Source organism: Trichomonas vaginalis, chromosome IV, assembly GCF_026262505.1.
Source record: "Trichomonas vaginalis G3 chromosome IV, whole genome shotgun sequence".
Taxonomy (NCBI): Eukaryota; Parabasalia; order Trichomonadida; family Trichomonadidae; genus Trichomonas; species Trichomonas vaginalis.
In genome coordinates, this window is record NC_067206.1 from 15,959,823 (window position 1) to 15,972,423 (window position 12,601).

Sequence of the window (12,601 nt, forward strand, 5' to 3'; positions counted from 1 at the left end):
AAGCTTAATGAATCAAAATTTGAAATTGAATACAGCTAATCATGATATAACCATATTGAAATACTTATTTTTGATGTATTTCATTGATATTTTTCTAATTTTTTATGGAAAATGGATGGAAATGCTTATAATTACATATGCCTTTCAAATCTTATCTCATATGCATTTTATAAATGCGAATACTAGCCAGTGAATAAAAAAGATCGTTACACTGGGAAAATAAATTCAAATAAACTCAATCTTTTCAATGTCAATTTTCAATTTATTGCCCCTTTTTTAATTCAAAAAATTAGATGTCTTCAACAGTCATCCGTGACTGCTGGAACCAAGGCCTGAAACCCGAAGAATTTGTTGAAGTAGTTGTAAAGAACCATATGGATAGCTTTGAAAGCATTGTACAAAATTTAGCAATCATATGCGGTGTTTCTCAAGAAGAAATGGTATTAATATATGAATATTTAGCATGCCTATTTCAGAAGTATTCAAATAAAACATCTACAGCTATTGATTTAAATAATCGCGATCAAACATTTGGTTGTATCTTGACTTTCTCAAAGTTTGGTGAAAAAATATTCAATCCAGACATTATAGATTCCATTGACTCATGCAAAACAGCTCTAAGAATACTAGAAATCACGTTAACATGCCATGATAATAATTTATTAGGACTTTCTCTTACGAAAATCTCACAATCTCATTATCTACCAGTATGTGTTGCCGCATCAAGAGTACTATGTCCTGAATGCTTTCAAATTATTCAATCAAAATTCGAAAATTTAAAAAGTAATTTCGATATAAAATGCATAAAAAATCATTTAGAAGTAAATCTAGTTTCATCAATATCAAACGATGCTCCACACCCAAGTCCAAAAATGTTCTTTTCTGATCATGTTATCAGTGTATTTTTTATTTTATTTCATACAATGTTTAGCAAACTATATTTACTTCGATTACATAATCTATCTGTTATGGGGTTCATTTATATTACTCTTTTGGACTCTTTCGTTAGTTCTCCTCAACTTACAAAAGTTTATTGCTTAACTTGCGTTTTAGTACCAGTTTTACACGCTAAAATGCATAATGAGATGGATAATTACAATGACTCGCCACAGGATTTCGATATTGACAAATTTATTGAGGTTATGAATAATATTCCCGACGATTATTTCAAAAAATACAATATTTCAAAGAAAGAACATATAGAAGAATTTTGTAAGCCGTATTCAACTAACACAGGTAATTATTTAAAGGAGGTTTTGCAATTTCCATCATTAATTTCTCAAATTCTGCCGCATTATAAAGAAATGATACTTTCTGATAATCTAGATTTAATTAAGCGTGCAAGTACAGAGATTATTGCTAATAATAGTGATTTTTGCTTCATTTTGTATTCGACCAACAAAATTGAATCATTTTTAACGATATTATTGAACAAATTAGAACATATAACAGATCTTAGTGTTTTTACTGAATTGTTTTTCTGTATTGTGTCTATAATTAGCGAAATTTGGAGATCTGGTGACAGTACGAATCGAAAAATCATTGAAACCATTGTTACTTCATCATCAAATCCATCTCATACATTATTTAGCTTGTTTTTGCATATTTCCTCTGTTGATCCAGAAATGATGAATTATGCAACGATTCAAAACATTTATAATGCTCCATCCCATATTGAACGATGTTGCTCTTTCTTCCATTACCTTTATTTCATCGGAATCCAGAATTTGGAGACACTTTTTGATTTATTACAACAATATCCTTATTTATGGATTTCTGTTTTTGCATGGGGCTTCCAAACAAATTCTAAGGACTCATTGAAGATATTTAAGATCAAGTTCCCTAATTATCCAATTTTTTCGAACTTATTTTCTCAATTAATTATTAGAGTGAGCGATGACAAGAAATTTGCATTAACTGACTATGCAGACTTTGATACATTAATACAACAACCACAGAAATTGAATCTGGAAATAGAAAATTACTTGAATTATATTTTCGGAAAATCTCAAGCCTTTTTACAGTATCCAGCGTCAGTTTTTGGCAATTTTATTATGTGTTGTCATTGTTTTTCTGCAATGAATCGAGAAAAAGAGCTTGTTTTGTTAATTTTTGATATTGTCTCAAAAGTTCCTGATGTTTATGGCAACGAAGAGATACTAGAAATGATGATTGGAATTATCTCATCAACAATGTCCTTAGTTTTCAACGGAAATTCAGAAAAAGCCTTCATTGTTATTCAATCCCTTCTAGAATTCCTTTCTAATAATGAAACAGGCATCAGAGAGGTTAAGCTAATTGTTTCTTTCTGCAATGGAATGATTACAAGCATGAAAGAAGGATTTGAAGAAAGAATAAGATATGTAGTAGATTTTTGCCAAAGTGTTATCGAAGGGACAAATAAATCCCAGAAAATTAGCATTTTTGCTTATTATTTCATGAAAGTTGTCATATATATTAAGCCAATAAGGGATTTGATACCAATTTCCGCTTTCCACATCTTTAATTTGAATGGAGATCTCAAGGCTTCTATTGATTTCTTTAAGATGAAAGCTGATTCTCATGATAATTTGATTTGTTTGTAATTTTTAAATTTTTTTCTAATAATTGTTTCTAAATATATTACTTGAATACTAACTTTAATTAATTTCAAAAAATCCTTCTAGTTTCTATTTCGATATAAAAATCTTGAATTTGTCAAGCCTGCCATGCATATATTGAATTTGAAATTGTTTATATTACATACCATAAAAATGCTATTTGTCAAGCGTGCCATACATAAATTTGAAATCTTTTTATTTGAAAAAAATAAAAAAGTAGCGGCGGAAGGATTTGAACCTTCGTCTTCAGCTTTGAAGAGTACTGTATATAGGAGAAAAATTATAACGACTCTCTACCATTGAGGTACACCGCTTTTGCATAAATATAGGTTATATATATTATATAATATAAATTTGACACTTTTGACATGTAAACTCCTTAACGTCTGGATTTTGATTTCAAAAAAAATTTTTTTTCTCGTTAGAATATGTTTGGGCAAGAATCGGAGGCTTACCAACGATTCAGAGCTCAACAGAAAGCTCAATATGCTGCAGATCTAAAGAAACAAATTGAAGAACAAGCGAAAAAAGATGTTCGGCAAACAGTTGTCAATCAAATTCTTCAAAATCCAAAAGCACCTATAAGACAAATACAAATCTTACAGAGAAACAGATACAATCCTTCACTTGCAGATGCTCCAATAGAAAAGAAAGAGATTCCTGTTTCAATTCAAAAAATTCCGGAATCTTATAACGTTCAAAACGAAGAACCTCCTTCAGCCAGAAGATATCAAGAGCTATCGCCACGAAAAGACATTCCACCGCCCGTTTTACCAAATAATGACTCAGCAATTCAAAATTTACAACTTTCAATTGATAGAATCGTTTCAATAGACCTTCCTAATAGAATTAAACCATGCGAAGATGCTATATCCAATCTAAATATGAAAATTGAAAGATCGATAACATCAAATTCCGATCAAATTCAAAATCTAAAAGATAAATTTTCAGAAATTTCTCTTTCAATTAACAGTTTATCACGAAAAATCAACGACAATTCGGATAAAATTCGCTATGCAATTACAGAAATACAGCAAGACAATCAAAAATTACGAGATACTTTATCATCAACAAATTCACGTGTACAAAACTTAGAAAGTTACATGAGCAAGCTTGAAGAAGCATTTAATACTATATCTATGCGTCAAGGCATGCTAGAACAGTCTGTATCCCAGTCAATTGAAAAATTGCAGCAAACAATTACAAGTATTTCAACGTCTTCTCAAGCAGGTGATCAACATATTATGTCACAATTAGAATCTCTTAACAAACAAACGATAAATGCCTTTCTACAAGCGAATAACAACATTCAAACCCTTTCAAATTCAATTTCTTCGCTCACAAACGATGTAAAGTCATCATTTACCATTGTAAGAAAAGAATTTGATGACGCTCTTGTCGATATGACGCAAAAAACTCAAAATGCGACACTTGAAAACGCTCAAGCCTCCCAAACATTGCAGGATGAGGTTGTTGATACGTTTGTTTCTCTCCAAGGTGTCATAGAGAAGTCGAATAAGGCCATGGAAGAGGCTCTTCAAAGGGAATATGATGCAAGACAAAATGATAATTCAACTTTTCTTGAGGCGAACGAAATATTTACCACAGCCGTGGCAGCGCAATTAACTAACCTTGGAAAAGCAATAGAAAGAACTAACAATAACATTAAAACTTCAGTTGAAACTGGATGCGCTCTTCATTTGGGAACTTGGAGGAATGATATGAATAAATTTATTAATGATACCGCTACAAGTGTCACAGAATGCCAAGGAAAAATGAAAGAAGTTGAAAAGAGAATGGCAAAAGTATCAAATGATAATAATTTGAATAAAAGAGTTGAAAAACTTGAAAATATGATTGACCAATACGAATCATTAATAAAGGAACTACAAAACGATCTTAAAATGCAAAAACAAAATCAAGTTCAAAATCAAATCCAAAATTCGAACCATCCTCCTTCGAAATCGCATCCCCCGCCAGCAGTAGTTACAAACATACCTCTTTCTCAGTTAATTGACGCTGTAAAACAAAAACCAAAATCTCCTTCACCTCAAAATCAACAAAACCAAGCGTCAAACAATAAAAATGCTTTGCTAAAGCAGGTGGTTAGTGAATTGAATCAAAATAATGAAAACGAACCTCAAAATAATTTAAATAATTTGGAAAAAATGGTTAAAGACCAAATCGTTACAGAAAAGCCAGTTGAACCTAGTACTAAAAAGCCAGTTACGTCAAAGCCATCAAAGAAATTAGAGCCTGTAATTCCAGAATTCCCAATTAATTTAGAAAAACAAGAAAATTCTGAAGAAGAGTCTTACGAGGAAGATGATAACAGTGATTTGACTGATATCAAATTCCAATCACAAGGAGAATCATTAAGTCGCGTTGATTTCCTTGATCGAAATAATTATTTGTAAAAAAAATTCTTTTTGTTTGTTTATGAAAAAAAATTAATCATATTTATTATTTTTATTGGGCATCAAATAAATTATCTTGAGAAAAGAAGATTTTTATATGATCAATTCTAATAATCTTTCTATGATAACTTCTTATGATGTTTCCATTACAATCATCTTATCAAACTGTTTGCAAAGAGAAATTGTTGGTCTACGATTAACTTAATATAAAAAATAATTAATAAAGTTTAAAATAGGTTTATTTTAAATGATTTAGGCAGAAATAAAAGCTCATTGGCTTGATTTTAATTAAAAATCGAAGGAATATTATTATATTTGTTATGTTTTAATTTGCATCAGATAATCTTTTACATTTTCTTTAGCAACAGAATCAGGAGTGTTTCCGTCATTGTTCTTTGCTTTTGTATCAGCACCAACAGAGATTAAATATTTAACTACTTCGAGTTGACCTTCTTCTGAAGCCAAAAATAGAGCAGTATTTCCATCGTCGTTCTTCGCTTCTTTATTACATTTAATAGATATTAGATAATGTACTGTTTCAAGACGACCAAACTTGCAAGCCATCATGAGAACAGTATTACCGTAATTATTCTTTGCTTCTTTATCTGATCCAGCGGAGATAAGACATTCGACTACTTCAAGATTGCCACACATTGATGCGACAATAAGTGGAGTATTTCCATAATTATTCTTTTCTTCTAAATCATATCCGATAAAAAGAAGATGTTTTACAACTTCAAGTTGACCTCTTGATATTGCCCAAATAAGCGAAGTGTTTTCATAGATAGTTTTAGCATTCTTATCGGCTCCAGCATCGAGAAGATATTTAACAACATCAAGTTTTCCTTCTCGTGATGCAAGAATAAGAGGTGTAAATCCATCATTGTTCTTTGTTTCAATATTACAGCCACATTCAATAAGAGATTTAACAAGTCTTAGATTTCCTTTTTTAGCAGTTTTTAGAAGAATATTATTTCCAGAATCATTTTTCATTTCCCAAAGTCCTTCTTTACATGCTTCCGACATCAAATTTTGTTTGCCTAGAGTTGAAAGATTATCAAGGAATTTGTAGACAGTATTAAAATCTTCAGAATCTTTTAATTCACTAATCTTTGATAAAATTACTGTTTCATTAATTTGAGATTCAAAACAACGAGAATTTTTCTGATTTATATTTCTTGTCCTTAATAAGGAATCATAGAGAGAATTGACAATACTCATGTAGTTAATTGAGTTTGTTATATCTCTGATTTCATTAATAATTTGTTCGCTGCAAAATTCTAAATGAATATTCTCAATCAATTGAGCAAATTCTTCACATTCTTTAGTTAAAGAAATTATAAAAGATGCTAAAGAATCTTCATCATTTATTGTTAGTTTATTATTGCAAAATATTCTCTCGAAAATATTAAAACCAAGTTTCTTTGAAATAGATTTAAGCTGAGTTTCGTCAATTTCAAAGAAATGTGATGAAATAAAATCAGTACATTCTAAAGTCTTTTGCTCGGAATTGATGTCATAATAAAATTCAAGTAATTTAATGCAATTATTTCGATCTAAACACATTTCATTAATAACATACATTTGGTATAAGGATATCAATTCACTCATTTCTAGAGCTATTCCTACATTAAATAAATCATTTAAAACCACTAAATTGCATTCGATTTCCGGTTTTCTGTCTTGTAGGATATATTTTAAAACATCATATGTATGTTTTGATTGTATTCCAGTATGAATTGTAATTTTTGAAATTCGACGATCTAAAACATAATCTCTGTGAATCTTTTGAGAATATGCAACTGCAAAAGCTTTCTGTAACACAATTTCGACGTTATCAATATTCAAAGTAACCTTTTCTTGAGAGTGAAAGTCGCCAATTCTCTGAAGGAATGGGTTATTAATCTGAATTAAAACCATTTTTGGAAATTTGCTGGATTTTTTATTAGAGTTATTGTATGTTAACTTTAGTTATGCTTTTACATATGAAATCAATCCATAATACTTATTGATTTCTATATTTGTCTGATCTAAGTTTTCGAAAAAATTAAATTAAGGTTCTTTTTTTAATTAAGGGGAAAAGTTTGAATAGTTTACAATTTTTCCAATATATGCAATTTTCTCGCTCAATATATTCGTAAATTCGAAAATTATAACAGATATTGTAATAAACAGAAATTCATCAAAAGTGACAGCTCTCAATTTTTTGACATTTGTAAATTCTAAATTGAATGAGAAAAATGAAATAATACTAAGCATAATACAATATTCTAGATTTAATTATAATTAGGAAAAAGTTAGTTTTGAGAGTACTTTTCATAGGCATATAGAATGAAATCTTCTGAAAAATAATATCACATAAACTCATATTATTTTCTAATATATAACTATTTTATATAAAAATCAAATTCAATGATCTTAAAAGCGAAGGATAAATATGATAGATAAGCATTATATTCCCACTCATTATATTCGTAAATTTTGAGGTTTATCCTTCGCTTTTAAGATCATTGAATTTGATTTTTATATAAAATAGTTATATATTAGAAAATAATATGAGTTTATGTGATATTATTTTTCAGAAGATTTTGTGTTCTTCTTCAAAATTTTATTTTTTTATTAAAAAGAATCTTTACAAAATATACATTTACTTTAATTAATATTTAAAAACGTGCTCTATCAAAAGTTCCAAAAATTCAATATTTTAGCTTTTCTGAGGTGTCACTTTTGATGAATTTCTGTTTACAACAATATTGCATTTTTTTCCCTTTGAGATAATATCTGATTTAATAATCTTAGTAATAAATCTTCCCTATATTGAGAAAAAAAATTTAAATTTCGAATTTTGAAAATTAATAACTCATTCTCAGATAAGTTTCTATCTTTGATTCCTATGCCAATATAAAGGAAAATATATAACTTAAAAATGATAGAGACGGAATTTGAATCTTTCGATTTAACGGAATAAGATATAATTATAAAAACAAAAATCTCTTGAATGATAAGCAATAACAAACATTAGAATATTGAATTAGAATATATTTCTATATGAGAATGTCATATATTGCCTAGGCGCATAGATACACTGCACAATAGTCAGATATATGATATTGTTGTTGCAAATCTAATAACTCGCTGAAATACAGGTACTACTCTGTTATTATATGATAGACAAAAAAAAAAAAAAAAAAAAAAAAAAAAAAAGGTAGTGGGGCTTCCAGGCACTTCGTGCCTTCTAGCCCCGAAGATGTTTAGTATAAATGAAGTCTTGACAAAACATTTATGAAGAAGTCTTAACAAAGTCTTTATGAAGAAATCTCAACAAAACATTTACGATGAAGTCTTGACAAAGTCTTTATGAAGAAATCTCAACAAAACATTTACGATGAAGTCTTGACAAAGTCTTTACGAAGAACTCTCAACAAAGTCTTTACGAAGAAGAACTTTACAAAGTCTTTACGAAGAACTCTCAACAAAGTCTTTACGAAGAAGAACTTTACAAAGTCTTTACGATGAACTCTCAACAAAGTCTTTACGAAGAAGAACTTTACAAAACATAGACAAGAAAGTTCATGAGAAAGTCTTTACAAAGTCTTTACGATGAAGAACTTTACAAAACATAGACAAGAAAGTTCATGAGAAAGTCTTTACGATGAAGAACTTTACAAAACATTGACAAGAAAGTTCATGAGAAAGTCTTTATGAAGAAGTCTTGACAAAACATTTACGAAGAAGTCTCAACAAAGTCTTTACGAAGAAGTCTTTACAAAACATCTGTCAAAAACCGCTTTTTAACTTCACTTAAAATGCCACGTAAGCTACGTAAGAATATACGTAAGAGGAAGAGAGCATTGAAACATCCAATAGTAAAACTGACACCACAACAACAGTTGCAACAACAAATGCTGAATGACCCCACTATGTTGCAACAAATGTCAAGCAATCCTATGCTTTTAAACCGAGTTGTTGGTGCACAGAGTGGAGGTTTAAGAGCGGCACTTTTAGCGAAAATGGCAGGCTATGGTGGAGCTGCAGACGGAACAGCCTATAACCCTCAAAGTCAAATGAATTTGAGTTCACTCAAAAATCAAATAACAGATGTCAAAAAGTCAAACATAGACATACAGAAACAAATAAGTGAAAACGAAAAGAAACTAGAATATGACAGACACACAAAGAAACTCAATGAGTTAAACGTAGAGAAAAAGAAGAAAGAAGAACAACTGAAAGAACTAAGTACAGAGGAATATGCGAAAAAAGTGTCAGAAAAAGCAGCAGAAGTAGCAAAAATGGAACAAGATGTTATAAATTTGAAAAACCATACTACTCAATATAAAGTACTGAAAGATGAAGAAATAAAACAAAAAGCCCTGAAGACATATATGGATAGCGATGAGTATAAAAAAGAAGTTGAAGCAAATATAAAGGCAGAAAAACTTTTACAGTTGCAAAACCAAACCGTACAGTATGAAAACTTAGCACAAGAAAGTAAAAATAACGACGCAGCCATGCAAAAGGCAATGAAAAGCGCAGAATATATAAAAGCTAATAATGACTGGTTAGATGCCCAAGCCAACGCCAAAGCAGCCCAACTTATAGGGTCAATAAGGACAAAAATACAAGCGGATGAAGACAGTTCAAATGAAGCTTTAATGAATGCTGACTTTAAGAACGCCTTCGAAGCTCTTCATAGTAAGGTGAAACTAGTGAACGACTTCTCATCTGGAAAGAAACTGAAGTCTGAAGGTTTCGACAAAGAGTTAAAAGAAGTAGCACAAAATATGACGAAAATAACAGATGCAGCAACGAGACAGGCAGTTCAAAGTGCCTATGACGCCGTTAGAGCAACTGTTGTGGAAAGTCAAGAAAAAGAGTTACAACAGACCAAAACAGACCTAGTAAATGCTTTCTTAAGAACGAAAAGTCAGGTAGGACATTACGCTGCAGATGGAACATATGTGCCAGCTGGTGGAACTTATATACCACCAAACCCTCCAAGAGAAGCACCTGCACCAGGACTACCTAGAACATTTACATCGTCACATGGACACAGACACAGGCATGCACCAAAACCAACACAACAACCAACACAACAACCAACACAACAACCAGCACAACAACCACCTCCACAACCAGCACAACAACCAACACAACAACCAGCACAACAACCACCTCCACAACCAGCACAGCAACCACAACCAGAGCAAGGACATAAAAGAAGTAGAGAACAAGGAAACCAAGAATTCTTAAAAATGCTTAAGGAAAATTATGGTTACCCAGATACTCTTGACTTTAGTGACAGATATAAAGAAGCTATTAGAAAGTTCAAGGAAGGAAATACTGACCCGAACCTATTTAGCTTTATGGTTCAGCACCAAATGGGATATAATTTCAAACCTGGAAAATACAAGCTCGCTAAGGGATATGATTTAATAGCATATCATCCAAATGACATGACTGAATTTACTCCGAGATATTTGGTGTCAGAGCTAAATGATAATTCAACTCTCTTCATGAAACGCGTAAAAAATAGAGACGGAACGAAAGAAGAAAGGTTTATGAGTCCGGATGACTTAGATAGGGAACTTTTTAAAAACGGTCTCGGAATATATGAAATGCCAGCAGATGAGGTACAAGAAACTCAACAGGAAGAAGTTCAGATACAACCAGACATGGAAGAAATAGTTCAGCAACAACAGCTAGAAGAGCCTGAAGGAAACGAACAAGTCACTCCTTTGGAAACTAACTTCACAGAACTAGATGAAGATTTGGAACAGCCGAAAAATCTTGACCCTCAACAAGAGTATGCGGAGAATATGGAATATTTCCAAGAGTCTAAAAAAAATTCGGCTGACATAGTAGAAGAATATCGAAAAATGTTTGCCGACATACAAAAGACTCCAACACCAGATGAAAATATTCAGCATAGAATGGAAGTACTGAAAGAAAATGTACACAAATACAACAACCCTTTTTACTTACGAGCATTTAACGTTCAATCTTCGGATGAACTCGGTGAAAATAAAAGGTTAAATTTCAAGAAAACATATAGAAATGAAACATTGTTTAAAGTTCATTCAGAACCTAACCAAGATGGAAACAAACCTACTTTTGTTTCTGCAGACGATGGAACTACAATGAGATGGGGTCATAAAGCTAATCCAGATAGGTGGTTCATAAACTTACAACCACAATTCCAAGAAGTTGTAGACGCAATGGAAGTCAATGGTGAACCAGATATAGCTGGTATTTTAAGCGCGGCTTTAATGCCATTGAAAGATATGAAAGATGCAGATATTTTGGACCAGTATGAAATGAACATGGCTGATGGAAATATAACACCTGACGTTCTAGAACATTTATCTCAAAGAACTACACAGAACCATAGAGATGGTATATTTGGTGAAGAGTTTAGAAAGAAAGTTAGGGAGAGCGAAGGAAGAGAACCTATTGTACATGACCTTGCAAACGAAAGTTTACAAAATGTCATAAAAACTTACTTTGCAGACAATGAACCGAGAAGGGATGAATATTTAAGAAAACTCAAATGGACAGTACCAAATGAAATGTTAGTATTGAAAAACATGTTCCTTGACAAAATAAAACCAACTACAGAAATAAACGACGCAAGACTGAAAGATTGGGTAAAAGCTTTCCCATTCACAAAAGATATTGTTGGTAACATGGAAAGAAAACCAGAATGGCTACAAAAACATATATTTGGAAACGAGCATATTCCATATGGACAGGCACTGTTTGAAGAGCTTGAACCAAAACTCAGGAAAGAGTCATGCAACAATACGCGAAGACTCAAATACAGACTATGACAAACTCTTTTCTAGGATATAGGTTACCTGAGATGGGCGACCAGAGCCAAAAGGCAAAAAGGACATGGGAAATTTGCAACATACTAGATGAACATAATGCAAAGATGCAACAACTTCAAGCAGAGGCAATGAAGGAAAAAGAAGAGTTAAAAACTCAGTCAGGAAGAAAGTAAAGCTTGGTCCACGTGGGTTCTATTATGACATATAAATCCAACTATTCTATATTTTTACTCATATGAAATGTACGCCGCTCAGAATATAACGCCAACAGTTTTGGATGCTATGAATGGAAATGTTTCCGAATGGTATAACGAATGCGACAATGCCATTAGAAGGTCAGAAATAGTTCCTGGAACTTACGAAATATACAACTGCTGTTTCTTATGGAAACGTAGGTGAGTTTGGAGAAGGTTCTTCAACAACAGTAGATATTGCTTGCGACAGGTTTCATATTATTTCTATTGACAACTCTTTCTTATACGTGGAACAAGACATTGAAATAAAACCTTCTGCCAAGTTGTCTGACAAGAAAGGTTGCAATGGAATTTTCTATGTCGGATACCAATATGCTCCAGAAGTTTTCATGGGATATAAGATATATTCTAACTCTGACTTAGTTCAAACAGTAACATGGGCAAACTATGAATGGTTCGCTTTGAGAAACTCAGTACAACCACAAGCTAGAGAACAAACAGACCAGTATGCAACTATTGAGAAAATAAGAAGACTTGACCCTAACGTTCCAGGAGTTTATGTT

General features: G+C 31.6%; 3 protein-coding genes, 1 non-coding gene and 1 pseudogene across 5 annotated transcripts, besides 6 other annotated features; 3 read left to right on the forward strand and 2 right to left on the reverse strand.

The window, feature by feature from the left end:
* Positions 1–106: 106 nt before the first annotated feature.
* Positions 107–2,626, forward strand: TVAGG3_0102740 (uncharacterized protein; the record flags this gene model as incomplete). Its single annotated transcript, XM_001302248.1, has 1 exon — positions 294–2,585. One exon carries the CDS (start codon positions 294–296, stop codon positions 2,583–2,585), a length of 2,292 nt encoding a protein of 763 aa, XP_001302249.1.
* A 191-nt stretch (positions 2,627–2,817) lies between these two features.
* On the reverse strand, positions 2,818–2,914 carry TVAGG3_0102750. Its single transcript has one exon. It is a non-coding gene; the product is annotated as a tRNA-Leu (tRNA).
* A 114-nt stretch (positions 2,915–3,028) lies between these two features.
* On the forward strand, positions 3,029–5,118 carry TVAGG3_0102760 (Apolipoprotein A-I family; the record flags this gene model as incomplete). The annotated part of the gene is made up of 1 exon (XM_001302247.1): positions 3,029–5,017. One exon carries the CDS (start codon positions 3,029–3,031, stop codon positions 5,015–5,017), a length of 1,989 nt encoding a protein of 662 aa, XP_001302248.1.
* Positions 5,119–5,173: 55 nt separating this feature from the next.
* Positions 5,174–7,052, reverse strand: TVAGG3_0102770 (nerve growth factor signaling pathway; the record flags this gene model as incomplete). The annotated part of the gene is made up of 1 exon (XM_001302246.1): positions 5,336–6,937. The coding sequence occupies one exon, from the start codon at positions 6,935–6,937 to the stop codon at positions 5,336–5,338; it is 1,602 nt and encodes a 533-aa protein (XP_001302247.1).
* A 130-nt stretch (positions 7,053–7,182) lies between these two features.
* Positions 7,183–7,219: a mobile genetic element.
* Positions 7,183–7,219: a terminal%2Cinverted (terminal inverted repeat of Banshee-A3 transposon ID:TVAGG3_0102780).
* Positions 7,220–7,729: 510 nt separating this feature from the next.
* Positions 7,730–7,767: a mobile genetic element.
* Positions 7,730–7,767: a terminal%2Cinverted (terminal inverted repeat of Banshee-A3 transposon ID:TVAGG3_0102790).
* A 424-nt stretch (positions 7,768–8,191) lies between these two features.
* Positions 8,192–8,287: a terminal%2Cinverted (terminal inverted repeat of Maverick-3 transposon ID:TVAGG3_0102800).
* Positions 8,192–12,601: part of a mobile genetic element that runs on past the window's edge.
* Positions 8,824–12,052, forward strand: TVAGG3_0102810 (annotated as a pseudogene). Its single transcript has one exon. A coding segment is annotated over exon 1 (3,229 nt).